At 35.4% G+C, this 13,473-nt stretch overlaps 3 protein-coding genes across 3 annotated transcripts; all 3 read right to left on the reverse strand.

Moving 5' to 3' along the window:
• Positions 1-145: 145 nt before the first annotated feature.
• Positions 146-2,432, reverse strand: LOC144850443 (alpha-N-acetylgalactosamine-specific lectin-like). The gene is made up of 2 exons (XM_078707726.1): positions 2,349-2,432; positions 146-1,116 (listed from the first exon to the last, which is right to left on the reverse strand). The coding sequence occupies exon 2, from the start codon at positions 1,110-1,112 to the stop codon at positions 591-593; it is 522 nt and encodes a 173-aa protein (XP_078563852.1). The 5' UTR covers positions 1,113-1,116; positions 2,349-2,432; the 3' UTR covers positions 146-590.
• A 1,043-nt stretch (positions 2,433-3,475) lies between these two features.
• Positions 3,476-6,952, reverse strand: LOC144850452 (perlucin-like protein). Its single transcript, XM_078707738.1, has 2 exons — positions 6,783-6,952; positions 3,476-4,230 (listed from the first exon to the last, which is right to left on the reverse strand). Exons 1-2 carry the CDS (start codon positions 6,791-6,793, stop codon positions 3,759-3,761), a joined length of 483 nt encoding a protein of 160 aa, XP_078563864.1. The 5' UTR covers positions 6,794-6,952; the 3' UTR covers positions 3,476-3,758.
• A 1,988-nt stretch (positions 6,953-8,940) lies between these two features.
• On the reverse strand, positions 8,941-13,433 carry LOC144850483 (uncharacterized). Its single transcript, XM_078707767.1, has 9 exons — positions 13,301-13,433; positions 12,796-12,863; positions 12,472-12,681; positions 12,184-12,259; positions 11,931-12,008; positions 11,197-11,369; positions 10,738-10,839; positions 10,184-10,610; positions 8,941-9,867 (listed from the first exon to the last, which is right to left on the reverse strand). Exons 1-9 carry the CDS (start codon positions 13,314-13,316, stop codon positions 9,647-9,649), a joined length of 1,371 nt encoding a protein of 456 aa, XP_078563893.1. The 5' UTR covers positions 13,317-13,433; the 3' UTR covers positions 8,941-9,646.
• Positions 13,434-13,473: the final 40 nt, after the last annotated feature.

Raw genomic sequence — 13,473 nt, forward strand, 5'->3', positions numbered from 1 at the left:
GATTGGTTAAGCTGGCAATTCTAGTTATCATAAATTCCCTCAGTCGTATCATCGTCAATTGTCATCAAACATTATTATACAGTATAATATATATATGCATTATAGTCGTATCAACAATTGTATGAACAAACATCGAACAAATTAATATGTGTGTGTGTGTGTTTTATTTTCTAAAATTATTCAACTAAAAACAACATATGAATTCCCGATTAATAAGGTACAGACTTAATTACAGTACAGAATCAAGTTAAATAGTTTTAAACACTAAAAACAGATTTTAATGTAAAAAAAGTTAGAATATGAATTGTTTTGTCAATCTAATTTAGGCTAAGTTTTACAGTGCAGTAGAATGAATGTCAATTAAAAATGTTATTCGGGTCTCGACATTCTTATTCGGCGTTTGTTACTTTTCTTGCGTGTTTAAAACGCTAAAACAGAATTTAATGTAAAAAAAAAGCTAGCCTATGAATTGTTTAAATGGTTTATCAATCTAATTTAAGTTTTACAGTAGAATGATAATGTCAATTAAAAATGTTATTCGGGTCTCAACATTCTTATTCAGCTTTTGTCGGCTTTTGTCGGCGGCGGCACTACTTTTCTTGCGGCATCTCGCACACGTAGTACATCTGTTGTTCGCATCCCCAGTCATTCCAGGTTCCATTGTCTGGATCACCACTGCTTTGATGTGCACAGTCCTCGCCGCCGGAATTATCAGGTTGACCGACTTTCCAATTGGTATATGTCGCAACATCGCCGGAATCCTTCCACGTCCATGTTCCCTCAACGTCACTATCCGTAAGACCAAGCCAGAAAGTGACGTCATAGCTTGCAACCATATTACCAGTAGTCGACTTCCAAAGTTCGTATACGAATAAGTCTTCGGCTTCACTTCGGATGGAGACGAGATGACCAACGTCATGATGATTGAAAAATTCGTGGCAAGCGTGTTCGGCCTCATGATAGGTTTCTTTGGTTCCGAATGCACGATAACAACTTTCTTGAAATGGAACCCAATGCGGTAGGCATGGCGGGTGGCATGCCGGGTGACCCGATTCTGCCGAAACAACTCCAATTGCGGCCAATGCAGCGATAACACTCAAAATCACTTTCATGTTTCTGAAAAAAAAATGTATAGGTCTATATTACCATTTTATAAAAATATAATTTGAAAGGTCTGTCCCTGTTTTTATTCTACTTCAGTTATGTGGGCAATCTTCTATAAGTAAAACATGTAGGTAAAATATATTTAATTTTTTTTACATATTATTAATAAGAAAATATATGTGCTAATGAATTATTCAAAACTAAAAGTTAAAATATAGCCTATATCAATAGAAAAAATAATATGTAAACATATGCACAACATAACAGTGTTAAAAGAAATTTAGGCCCACTTTTTGGAAATAAAAGTTGGACGAACTCATGTAAGACAAAAAAATATAAAAGTTGGGCACCAGGTTCGGATTCTAGTAAAAGTTAGCAGCTTTTTAGAGGCTCGTGTGTAGAAAGTAAAACAAAGGTGAAAAGGCCCTTAAAAAGAGCCAATCCCATGCATGTATTAGTTATTACATAAAGTATATACATAAAGTAGGCCTATAGAATGTTTCGAACATACTACTAGGCCTACTGATCGAATTGTTTTGATCAAATCGTATGAAAGATAAGAAAAAACTTTATAGGAAAATAACGGGGAAAAACAATCAGGTTAACAATGAAATATATTAGGAAGAATATAAAATCATTGTATTGATCATTTGAAAATGAAATTAATAAAAAAGTAGTGATTAACGCGCCACAAAAGAGAAAAAAAGTTAGACTTTTATAAAACTAGAAGATGCATTGTCACGGCGTGGCAAATACCCATGTCGACGATAAAATTACAAAGTTTAAGTGCCTAAAAAGAAGTCAAGGGCCAGCGCACCAGCGCCAAAATTTGATTTGCACCTCTCTAATTTTTAAATATTAGCTGGGTGAAAAATGACCAGGTTTGACGCTACTGGCCCCACAATTTTGTTTTGCACCCCGCTCTAATTATTGTTAAAGGTTAGAGAGAGAGATGGGTGCAACAAAATTCTGACCAACGGACTGACGCGACAATTTGGTTTGCACCCGGCACTAATGTTTAAAGGTTAGAGCGGAGTGCAATACAAAATTCTGACCAACGGACTGACGCGACAATTTATTTTGCACACGGCTCTAATTGTTAAAAAGTTAGTGCGGTGTGCAAAATGGATAGTTTTAAAGTAGTCGATCGGACCAACACATACGCATTACTACTACAGTTTTATTTGCCAGCGGAGGTGGGAAATAGCAGAATTGTGAATACCAATATTTTTTATTGTACTTACGGTTGGTTTGGTGTTTAGTTTCGGTCGACTGTTAAGACTGGTAGCAGCAGCACTGATCAACTGTAAGACTGGTAGCAGTGCAGCATGAGCCTGATCATTTATACAGAATATATAAGTATTTTACCACATGTTCGTTGATATTTCGTAAACATTTTTTTCATGATCGATCGTACCATCATGGACCTATTGTACAGGTCCTTTATCTCCTCCTGACCAGGGTCGTGCGTTCCATGTGGAAGATAAAGATTGGACCAATGGCTTCCGTTCCGTCGGGAGATTGCCACGTTTGTCGCGGAAACAATTTCAAATTAAAGATACATGGACAAGAAGTGTACATTTGCTATAAATAAAAGTGCAGCATACAGGTGGTTGATGACCTTTTTTGAGCATCATCATCACGCATCCATCCCCATGCAAAATGGAACTCATTGATTGCACCTATTTATTTTAGGCCTACTACTAAAAGAGATATTTAACACAAGGCGTAGGCCTACGTACATTTGCTATGAAATAAAAGCATACAGGTTGATGACCTTTACTCTTTTTGAGCAAACTACTCATAATGAAAAAATTGGAAGGCCTATTCAATAGCTCATTGATTGCAACTTTCCAGTTAGGCCTACTAGAATGGGGGAAAAATTCAATTTGCTATTTCAATGGTAAGAAGCCAATTTTATAGGGCTTGAAATAAATGGATATTCTACACCATCAATTTATTCTTTCCCGGACACTTTTCAATGAATCCTGTCTGTAGGTCAGACGCAGCTAGAGGACCCCAAATATTGAGCAATACCGACGCGATAAGTCATGCTCATGACATGTGACCATCATCTTGTCTGCACTTTAAGGTATGATGAAACACAAAAGCTGTTATATTCCGGTTTATCTGTTTAAAACATTGTATATCAATTATGTGGTCGGCACTCCATCCGGTGGTGGTCTGGACACACCAGGTGGGTACCTGGATACCCCACTAGTTCACGGACGACAAAGCGGCGATATCAATCGTTCAAGGGTCATGTATTGTATTAATGATATTATCTTTCAAGAAACTCAGCTAAAAATAAAAACCATATAAAGAACACGTTAATTTTTTTTAATTCATTAATTTTTATATTAGAACAAAGAAAAGATCTTTTGGTATAATGGCCTTAATTCATGGTCTTTTGAAAACTCAACAAAATATTGAGTCAAGTCAACTATTGTGTTTAATTATTATTTTATTATTATAAGTAAAACAATACGAGAACAATACATTTTTATTTCGTGAACGTAATCATGAATACGAATGCATCATACAAAATTATGTTAGTTAAAGATAAAGTCATATAAATTGAAAAATATTTCTGAGCCTCAGATAGGTGTTAGATAAGATTATTATTAGAAATTAATTTTAAGATGGTGACTGGTTTACTGTGGCTTTTCGCACATGTAATACGCATATTTACCACATGGCAGATCATTCCATTGGCCGGAAGCTGGGGCCTGATGCACACAGTCTTCATTATGATAATTATCAGGCTGATTCGCTTTCCAATTTGTGTACCAAACAGATTCACTTGTATCAGCCCATCTGTAACTACCCTCTTGGCCTATGTCGTTAAGTCCTATCCAAAATGTGATGCCTGTAGCTGCAATCTTGTTACCCGTACTGGACTTCCAGAGTTCGTACACGAACCAATTTTCGAATGAACTGCCGATGGAGACTAGATGAGCCCCCTGTGTTTTACACTCGGCCCGGGCTCGCGACCACGTGACTTGTTGTCCTCCAAAGCCACGGTAACAACTTTGTTGAAACGGCACCCAAAAAAAAGGGCAGTTGCAGGAAGCTTCCGTTGTGGCGGCCAAAGCAGCAGCGATAAAAAACATCAACATCATGTTTCTATAAAAATATATATAAACACATCAGGCAAAGAACATTAATTCTAAACCGCCCGGTGATTAATTAATTTAAAATAAAAAAAAAAAATATATATATATTATATTTATAACGTAGGCCTATATGCCTAGACTGTTAATTAGGAAAAACATTTCTGTTGATTATTGATTCCAATAATGATATCGTTCTATAGTTTAGATAGTACAAATTAGGTAGTACAAATTACACAGTAAAATCCTTATTCTTTTGTACACAAAGGTTGTAAGTACAAAACAATGATGATGACTAAATATAAGTGTTTAACTTTACGTTTTTGATGTTTTTATTCAACTTCAGATTTATGTTCGTGCTATAGCAAACATTATCAACCTTATGCCCACCTTTTTTCATTTTCTATGGAGTCACCATAGTATTACATCAGGTTAAGCTACCTAGTACTAACAAAAGTCTGTTTTAGTCTTTATAGCGGAATTTTGCCAAATTCTGTATTTGACCATTTTAAGGAAAATTCATGTTTTTTCACTATAATTTCTGTTATACATATTTGATATGTAGCCTACACTTAACCATACATTTATAATTATATCTACAATTCACGTGGTGTCACACACTACTATGATAATGTTTGTTATATAGGCCACCTCCCAAACCAACCCCAGACATTCGCACGTCCCGGAAAAACAGTTCATAGGCCACCCCAATCTGAAATTGTGAAAAATATATGTATTGTTTGAAGGTTTCCATGGCGAAATCAGTATGTTGATGATATATAAAGTGTGTCTCAGGAGGAAGAATAACGTATATTGATCAAAACGTTACTTGGAACTCTTTTCAGAACTTAACGTGGTGTACCGCAAAATTTATATCAAGTATAACGTAGGCCTACATACATTGAATAGTGAATTAATTCTTACGTGAATTTAGATGAGCATGGAAACGCCTCGGCTTCAGACCTTCTAGTCTAAAGCTCTGTCTACACTATTATAAAAAAAAAATCACCAAAAATATGGGCCCAAATATCTATATGGGGAGTGAGAGAGTTTGTACGTTTGTTTGTTTGTATAGGGTATCAAAATGATCGCAATTGTACCCGGAGGTTTTAAACTACATTTCAAAAATTCCCCGAGTCCGGGTTTTTTTGGGGGGTGTTGGGGTGGTGGATTGTTTGAGAGAATGGTGGGGATTTCTGCTTGGGCTAGGGTAGTAGGCTATCAAATTGACCAGAATTTTAGTAGGACATTATTAAATTATTTTAATTATCTCTTGGAAGGGGCTGGGAGTGGGGTCGTAGGCCTTACAATACTGAAACTGTACTGGGAGTGTAATGTACAAACTACGTTTGAAAACTGGCACTGAGGGGTTATGTGTTGGGAGTAATGGCTTAACACACGTCTTAAACACATCACTAAGAAGGGGGTTATTTGGGAGGGGAAAGGGTGAAGATACTGGAATTTGTACAATAAGTAATAGAAGTACAACATAATTGGAATTGTACTGGGAAAAGTTACTACATTTGAACTGTCGGGAGGAGTAAAGGTTTGTTGATTGTGGTGGGATGGGGAAAGGAGAAAGAATATAGGGGATGAGGTAATTCAGCGGTATCCAAATTAGATATTTTATTGATTAGCCAATATGACACCTATTCATTTACACAGTTTGCAAAGTACTTAAACCATGCATATCAGCTGTATATCGCTCTCTTATTAAGACGCTAAAGGTGTTGATTTAAAATGGGGAGTATCAAAATTACCAGCATTGTGGTAGGAAAGTGTTAAAGTATTTTAATTATCCCTGGGAAGGGGATGGGAGTTTGGGGTGGGGATATAGGCCTATTATCATGACCGAAACTGTACTGGGAATGTGTTAAAACTGCCACGAAGGCCGGATTATGGGTTGGGAGTGATGGCGAACATAATGTTTACTGGAATCGTCTTAAGCACATCACCCAGTATCTGGAATGTGTTGTTGAGAGGAGGGAGGAGCGGAAATACTGGCGTAATGAAGTATAACATAATTGGAATTGTACTAGGAAGAAGAAAGAAGGCTGGGGGGACGCAGTATCAAAATAAGATATTTTAATTATCCGCCAATATTACACCTATTCATTTACACAGTTTATAACGTACTTAAACCATAGGCCTATCATAGCTATGTATACCCCTCTCATTTGGAAGCAAAAATTTGTCCTGGGAAGAATTGTTTTTGTTTTTTAAAAAGAGTTTATTAAGTGTGTTATTAAAGAGGGGTGAGGTTGGTGAATAGTGAGATACTGGCGTCGGGTGTTATGTACTGAGAAGTCTTTAAACTAATTTTGAAACTCGCCCTGGGGCGGGTATAATTGATAGTGGTAGTAATATGATGAATATTATCGTGGCCACATATGGGCACATCACATTTTTTGTCACATGAAATGTGATCGTGTAGACAGAGCTGTTGCCATTTACAATGACTTCAATGGACCTGCTAGAATTCATCAGCGATTATTACAGGTGATAAGTAAACAAAATAAAAGACGAAGCTTGCAATTATATATTATATAGCAATGAGGTACTCACCGATAATACATAGTTAGACTGCTAATACCGGGTGAGACAATTTACTGATGTGACTAGCCCGTTACCTGGTGTGATGCAAGTTACCTGGTGTGATGCAAGTTACCTGGTGTGATGCAAGTTACGGTGTGATGCTAGTTACCTGGTGTTGAGTGAACCATCAACTAATGCAAGCAACAGTACTCTCATCATTTTATATCATGTTTCCAAAGGTGCGCCAGTTGATAACCGGGCGAGGTAATCTCTATTAATTAGTTAGAGGTAATCATCATCACATTGCCTAACACCATATTTGGTATTATGTTTTACAACATTATTGTGTGGTTTGCAGAATGGGATTAAATACCAACCAAGCCCTCATATTATGTTTACTGTACAATGTGTTAACCTTTTTGTAGTCATAGGGCGCTTTAAGTGCAATTATCAGTGTTATTTTTATGTCTGAGGACCCCAATGGAAATAAGTTTTCTTTTAAACTTTCTTGGGTTATTCCTCGGTTCATTCTATTAATATTGTTATCTTGTGCTTTTTCTATGTTATGTTTGTCTTTGTATTTTTGAGTGAACCGAATAAAACTAAACTGAACTGAAGCCCTATCAATTTATAACCAAGCCCCTCAAGTATAAAGTGTAAATTATACAAAATAGGATTTATTTAGAGTGTTAATTGCATTTCATCAATAAAAATAAATTGTCAGAGCGATTTTGTTGAAAACTTTATAATGGTAGAGTTTGGATTGATTTGGTATATAGAGGACCCGGAGTATGTTCTATAAAATAGTGCGAAGTCAGACCAACTTTTAAAATAAAGATATCTTTATATCTCATATATTTGATCATAAAACTTTGACCCTAAATTCATGCCATTGCACTTTTACCATTATATAAGTTAAGTTTCACATTTGCTATGTAAAAAAAAAATGTACAAATAGGACACGGGTCAAGCCAAACCTTTAATATAAAAGGCAAAGTTAAAACAAAGATATCCTTATCTTTCATAAATTCATTCCTTCCATTTTAATGAAGATATCTAGATATCTTTCACACCAGTCCCACCCTTTTCCACTTATATTTCCTGGACTCGAGAAACTCAACAGTTCTTTTCAGAACTAATATACGTGGTGTACCGCAAACTTTATATCAACATTTGATTTCGCCATGCAAACCTTCAAATACGATATCTAGATAATTTGTAAATTAATTTTTAATGTAGTGGAGCTGTAGCTTGGTGGTTAACGTGCTTGCTTTCCAATCCCAAGGTCTGGGGTTCAATCCTGACCTAGTACCAGGGTTGTAACTCACGACTCTTTCAACTCCACTCCTGAAGCCTCAAATGAGACTTAGTTTATAAGCACAAAAAATTATAAAATAGTTTATCCATGCAGTAATTGGCGAGTTACTCGCTGTTGGATGCGTATGAAATGAAAAAAAAACAAGGCCATATACATGGCTGCAGTCGCATGCTCAAATTTGAGTTAGTGTTTACCGACGGACCGGCATAGTGAGCTGTAGTAAAAATGCATAGTCTCTTGACTAGGAGTGTTACAAACAGTATCATGTTTGTTTGAAATAAATAAATAAAGTGAGTGGAATCAGAGGAGTTAGGGTTAGAACAAAAAACTGTCTTGGTAATAATATATTAATATATTATTAATCCAAAGGCAAATTACTGAAAAAATGACAATGCTGTGGGTATCAGTGGCTGGATCTCAATGGAGATACAAAAAAAAAAAAGAAGCGAAAAGCTAAATCAGAAAAGTTAGCAGAGCTTTCGGGCAACACTAGCCCTTCATCAGTGCAAATAATATATTATTTTATATTATATTATACCAACAATAACTCATATCATTTTCAACCCATTTACTCTTTACTTTTGAAGCTCAAACTTTGCTAAAGCTACTCAAACTAGTTTGAAAAAAAAGTGTGATGTGCCCAAATATGATAGTGGTATACCCAAATATGGTAGTGATATGACATCATCCTGTCCATATATGGGCACATCACATTTTTCAGTCACATACAGTTTTATAGCGTAGACAGGGCTTAATATTACATTACTATCTATTGTCAACGAACGATAGTGAACACCTACCTCGAATCTTATATGAAATGTACAAATATTATTGTACAAAAGATTAAAAACAAATGCACAAACATTGTTTTCTCAGAATTATTTATTTAATGCAATTGATTGTAAAGGATCACACAAAGACATAGGACTAGTGACTTACAATGTAAGTGACATACGGCTGCATGATAGGTGTGTCACATGACATATGGCTGTATGATAGGCGTGTCATGTAAGTGACATATGGCTGTATGATAGGCGTGTCACATAACATATGGCTGTATGATAGGCGTGTCATGTAAGTGACATATGGCTGCATGATAGGTGTGTCACATAAGTAATTGACATATGGCTGCATGATAGGCGTGTCACATAAGTAATTGACATATGGCTGCATGATAGGCGTGTCATATAATTGACATATGGCTGCATGATAGGCGTGTCACATAAGTAATTGACATATGGCTGCATGATAGGCGTGTCATATAATTGACATATGGCTGCATGATAGGCGTGTCACATAAGTAATTGACATATGGCTGCATGATAGGCATGTCATATAATTGACATATGGCTGCATGATAGGCGTGTCATATAATTGACATATGGCTGTATGATAGGCGTGTCACATAAGTAATTGACATATAGCTGCATGGTAGGCATGTCACATGACATATGGCTGCATGATAGGCGTGTCATGTACTTCAAATTAGTATTTGTATGTCAAGGATAAAAAGACACTATCAAATTGGATACAAGACATTGTACAGACATCCTGAATTAGCTACCTATCTTTTTGCTCAATAAGCATCAGGTTTTTTCACAGGCTCATCTTCATCTTCTTTTGTCTCATCACCACCTCTGTTTTCAGAATCTTCCTTACTGCTCTTATCATCCTTTTCCTCTTCTTCTTCCCTTGAGCTGCTTTGTTTAGTTGTATCAACATTCGTACCATCTTCATCTTGGCAAGGTAATTCTCCAGATGGACTCAGAACAGGTGGTTTGTCGTCATTTTCCAAATCTAAACAAAAAGAAACAATTATTTAAAAACAAATCAGTATAAATGGGATCTGTAGTTTGTTAACAAATTCTAAAGCTCTGTCTGCATTATCAAACTTTATGTGACAAAAAATGTGATGTACCCAAATTTGGTGGTGATATGCCCAAATATGGTAGTGATATGACATCATCATGTCCATCATAATGGGCACATCACGATTTTTTCACATAAAGTTTGATAGTGTAGACAGAGCTTAAGAATTGGTAAATATGGAGTTGTCTAGATGAATACTGTAGGCAGTCTGATGTTGACTAAGCAGAATATGAATGTTACCTACCCATTTGTGCATCTTTTGTGTCTGCCATTTCAGAACACAAAGCTGGCGGAGGAGTCTCCACTTTAAAAGGAGTTATTTCTGAACCCTCTTCCATCGGTTCTTGATCTGCATTCTTCTCTGTCTCCTTTGATGCTTCTGGTGAGTTTTTAGAAGCTTCGGCAGAACTCTCAACCGTGGATTCTGATACTGGATCACGTTCTAGCTCTCCCGTCTCCTCCTCTGTCCTCATGCCAACAATTTTATCGGTATCTGCTCCTTCTGACGTGCTCTGATCGTTATTGGTGGTTGGTTGAGAAGTTGATGGCTCTGGAGGGAGTTGTGGAGTTGGCTGTGTCACTAGAGGTCGCGGATTCATTAACGGAAAGATTGTTGGTGGCATTTCAGCATAAATTTCATCCCACTTAATGTCAACCTTCTCTGCACACAACTAAAAGCATAGTAAATGTAATATTGCTTTAGAAAATAAACACTAGTATTGTAAGGTTTGTAATTCCTAATAAAACATTAACAATGAGGGGAAAATGGCAAAATTTATCAATTGAAGACATTTTTACCTTTTTCATTGATTCATGCCATTCACCGCTATTCTCTTTAAATTTGCGTTTCTTTTCTTGAAACTTTTCTTCTATTTGCTGGAGTTCGCCTTCAAGTTTTTTCTAAACAAATAAAAAATAGAATGAGAAATTATGAGTAAATATTACTTAAGATGAGCAAAATTCTGATACTCTGATATTACTAAACTTGTTAAACAATATTGTATACTGTATTATGACCGAATACGGTCACAACGGAAATTAAATTTGTCAAAAAATTGTAATCTCAAAAGCAAAACACTCTTAAGCTCTGTGTTCACTATCAAACTAGTTTGACAAAAAGTGTGGTGTGCCTAAATATGGTAGTGATATGCCACATATATGACATCATCATGTCCATATATGGGCACATCACATTTTTTTGTCACATAAAGTTTGATAGTATAGACAGAGCTCAACCCTTATTATCTTGACAATTACCTGATGAAGTATGAGGGACTTGACTTGTTTTTTTAGAATATCCATCCTGTTCTCCGTGATCACTGACCTAGGATCGGGAACAGCTATGTCACTGAATATTTCGCCAATGAGTCGATGGTTGCGTTGGTAACGTGCTGTTGCTACGTGTTTTACAGAAAAACCATCGTCTTGATCTAAGATAGGAAAATAAATTTTACAATTTTCAACTACATGCTTCTCCCACATCATGTCAACAATGTACAACAATAAAACTGTTCATACATAATAGTAATAATTGTACTACACTAAAGCTCTGTCTACTCTATCAAACTAGTTTGACAACAAAAGGTGTGATATTCCCAGATATGGCAATGATATGCCCAAATATGGTAGTGATATGACATCATCATGTTCATATATGGTCACATCACATTTGTTGTCACATAAAGTTTGATAGTGTAGACAGAGCTTCAGATCCTTTTAAAGGTCACAGCTAAAAGATTACTTTTATTTAAATTTCAATTCAATTTCAATTCTATAATTCTTCAGGTGTACAATACTCTATATAGCATGAGGTAATTTATTTCTTCATGTGAATAGCAACCAATATGATGACAAAGAATAATTCAGTTTGCTTTTATTTAATCCTGTCACTGTCATGTGTTTTGTTATGTTTATTTGAATTGTTTTATCATGTTTTTAATTGACAAAATAAATGAAATGATGATGAATGTGATGCAGTAAAAGCCAAGTACCATCGTCGTCTTCAGCTGGCTGTATACTCATCCTTGCTTCAGGTCTCTGCTGCACTGGGTCATCAGCTTGATGTTGAGCTGTAGGCAAAATTAAAAATAAGACACAAAATATAGATTTTTAGTACTGTACATTATATTTCATAGTATTTATGGTATACTGCATTTTTGTTCAATATATTGCATAACAAAACTTAAATAGTACTGTATACAAAATATATGAAGAACTATATTTTCTTTAGTAACTTTTAAATACCTTTAGTTTTGGCAACGACCCAAGCCTGGTAGGCGGATGAGTTATGATAAGCCTTTATTGCTAAGTTATAATCAGCCTGAAATAAATGAAAATCTATAATAATTAATACCTGTATATGCGAATGAAAGTTTATATGTACTGGAAAAAAATATAAATATGTTAAATTTTGTGCTGTAAATTTGTTTAAAAATTAAATTTTCAATATATGTTTTATAAATCATCCCATTGATACTGAACTATTATAGCATTTGTGCTAAAAACAAATAACACTGTATGATGTTTGTTAACCTTTTCACTTTCATATTCATCAACATAAACTTGTTTAGCGTCTTCAGATAGCTCACGCCACATGTGTCCAATAACTTTGCCAATCTCCCAGAGCTTCATCTCAGGGTTTTCTTGTTTTACCTTATCCCAGACACTACGACTATATCGCATGTAGGGCATAAGGGGTTTCTCTGGTGGCTTGGGTTGTTTTGGCATTCGACTGTCATATCCCTTTCAAAAGAATAGAAAACAATTAGCATAAGGTACTCAATAATAATAATATAGCAATATAATAAAATATACGATATATCATTATCATATATGGATGTTTTAAATTTAAAATACCTTTGATCGGGAACCAGCTGGATGAGTTCCAATCAACCCAGGAGAGCCATGACCTCCCTGTCTCCCAACTGAAAATAAAATACAAAACAAGATTTACTAATTTAAAATAAATACATTTTTTAAGAACAATAATCATTCTCTTTTAATTAATTTAAATTAAATCAATCTAGGCTAGGCCTAGAGTTAGTTAGACTAGCCTATTTAAATTATCATTTTTTTTAAATCCATTAATTAATATTGACTTCTAAGGAATTAAAGAAAAAAGAAATTTAAATCTAATTCAACTGTTAAATTTTCGGCTTAATTAAATCGTAGCTAGGCTAGGCACAATCTTATCGAGCTAGGCCTAGATGCAAACGATCAATTAGCCGTAGCCGTGCCTTCTGTGAGGCCGGCAATTCCTTGTTTGAAGCGCGAGAAGGAAGGCCAAAATAGATCCCAGGAATACACATTTTATACTCATGTAAAATCTTTAATATCAACAAGAAATTAGCTAATACATTACCTGATCGTCTATGCATGTTTGAAAGTACTTAACTCTTCAAAAAGAATTTATAAATGTGTAAAATCTGACCAAAAATAGGCCTCTAGGCCTAGACAACAAAAACTGAACAAAGAAACATTGAAGACGATGTTAAAACACGGAATGCTCCAAACACCGGCGGTCCAATATTGGTG

This window comes from Antedon bifida, chromosome 1 (assembly GCF_963402885.1).
Source record: "Antedon bifida chromosome 1, ecAntBifi1.1, whole genome shotgun sequence".
NCBI lineage: Eukaryota > Metazoa > Echinodermata > Crinoidea > Comatulida > Antedonidae > Antedon > Antedon bifida.

Excerpts from the sequence above, each read along its gene's own strand:
- LOC144850443 (XM_078707726.1), bottom strand. The coding sequence starts at position 1,112 with ATGAAAGTGATTTTGAGTGTTATCGCTGCATTGGCCGCAATTGGAGTT.
- LOC144850483 (XM_078707767.1), bottom strand. Across the intron at positions 11,370-11,930 it reads GCCAGCTGAAGACGACGATG|ATCAAGACGATGGTTTTTCT; the intron begins GTACTTGGCTTT and ends TTCCTATCTTAG. Across the intron at positions 9,868-10,183 it reads CACAAAAGATGCACAAATGG|ATTTGGAAAATGACGACAAA; the intron begins GTAGGTAACATT and ends CTTTTTGTTTAG.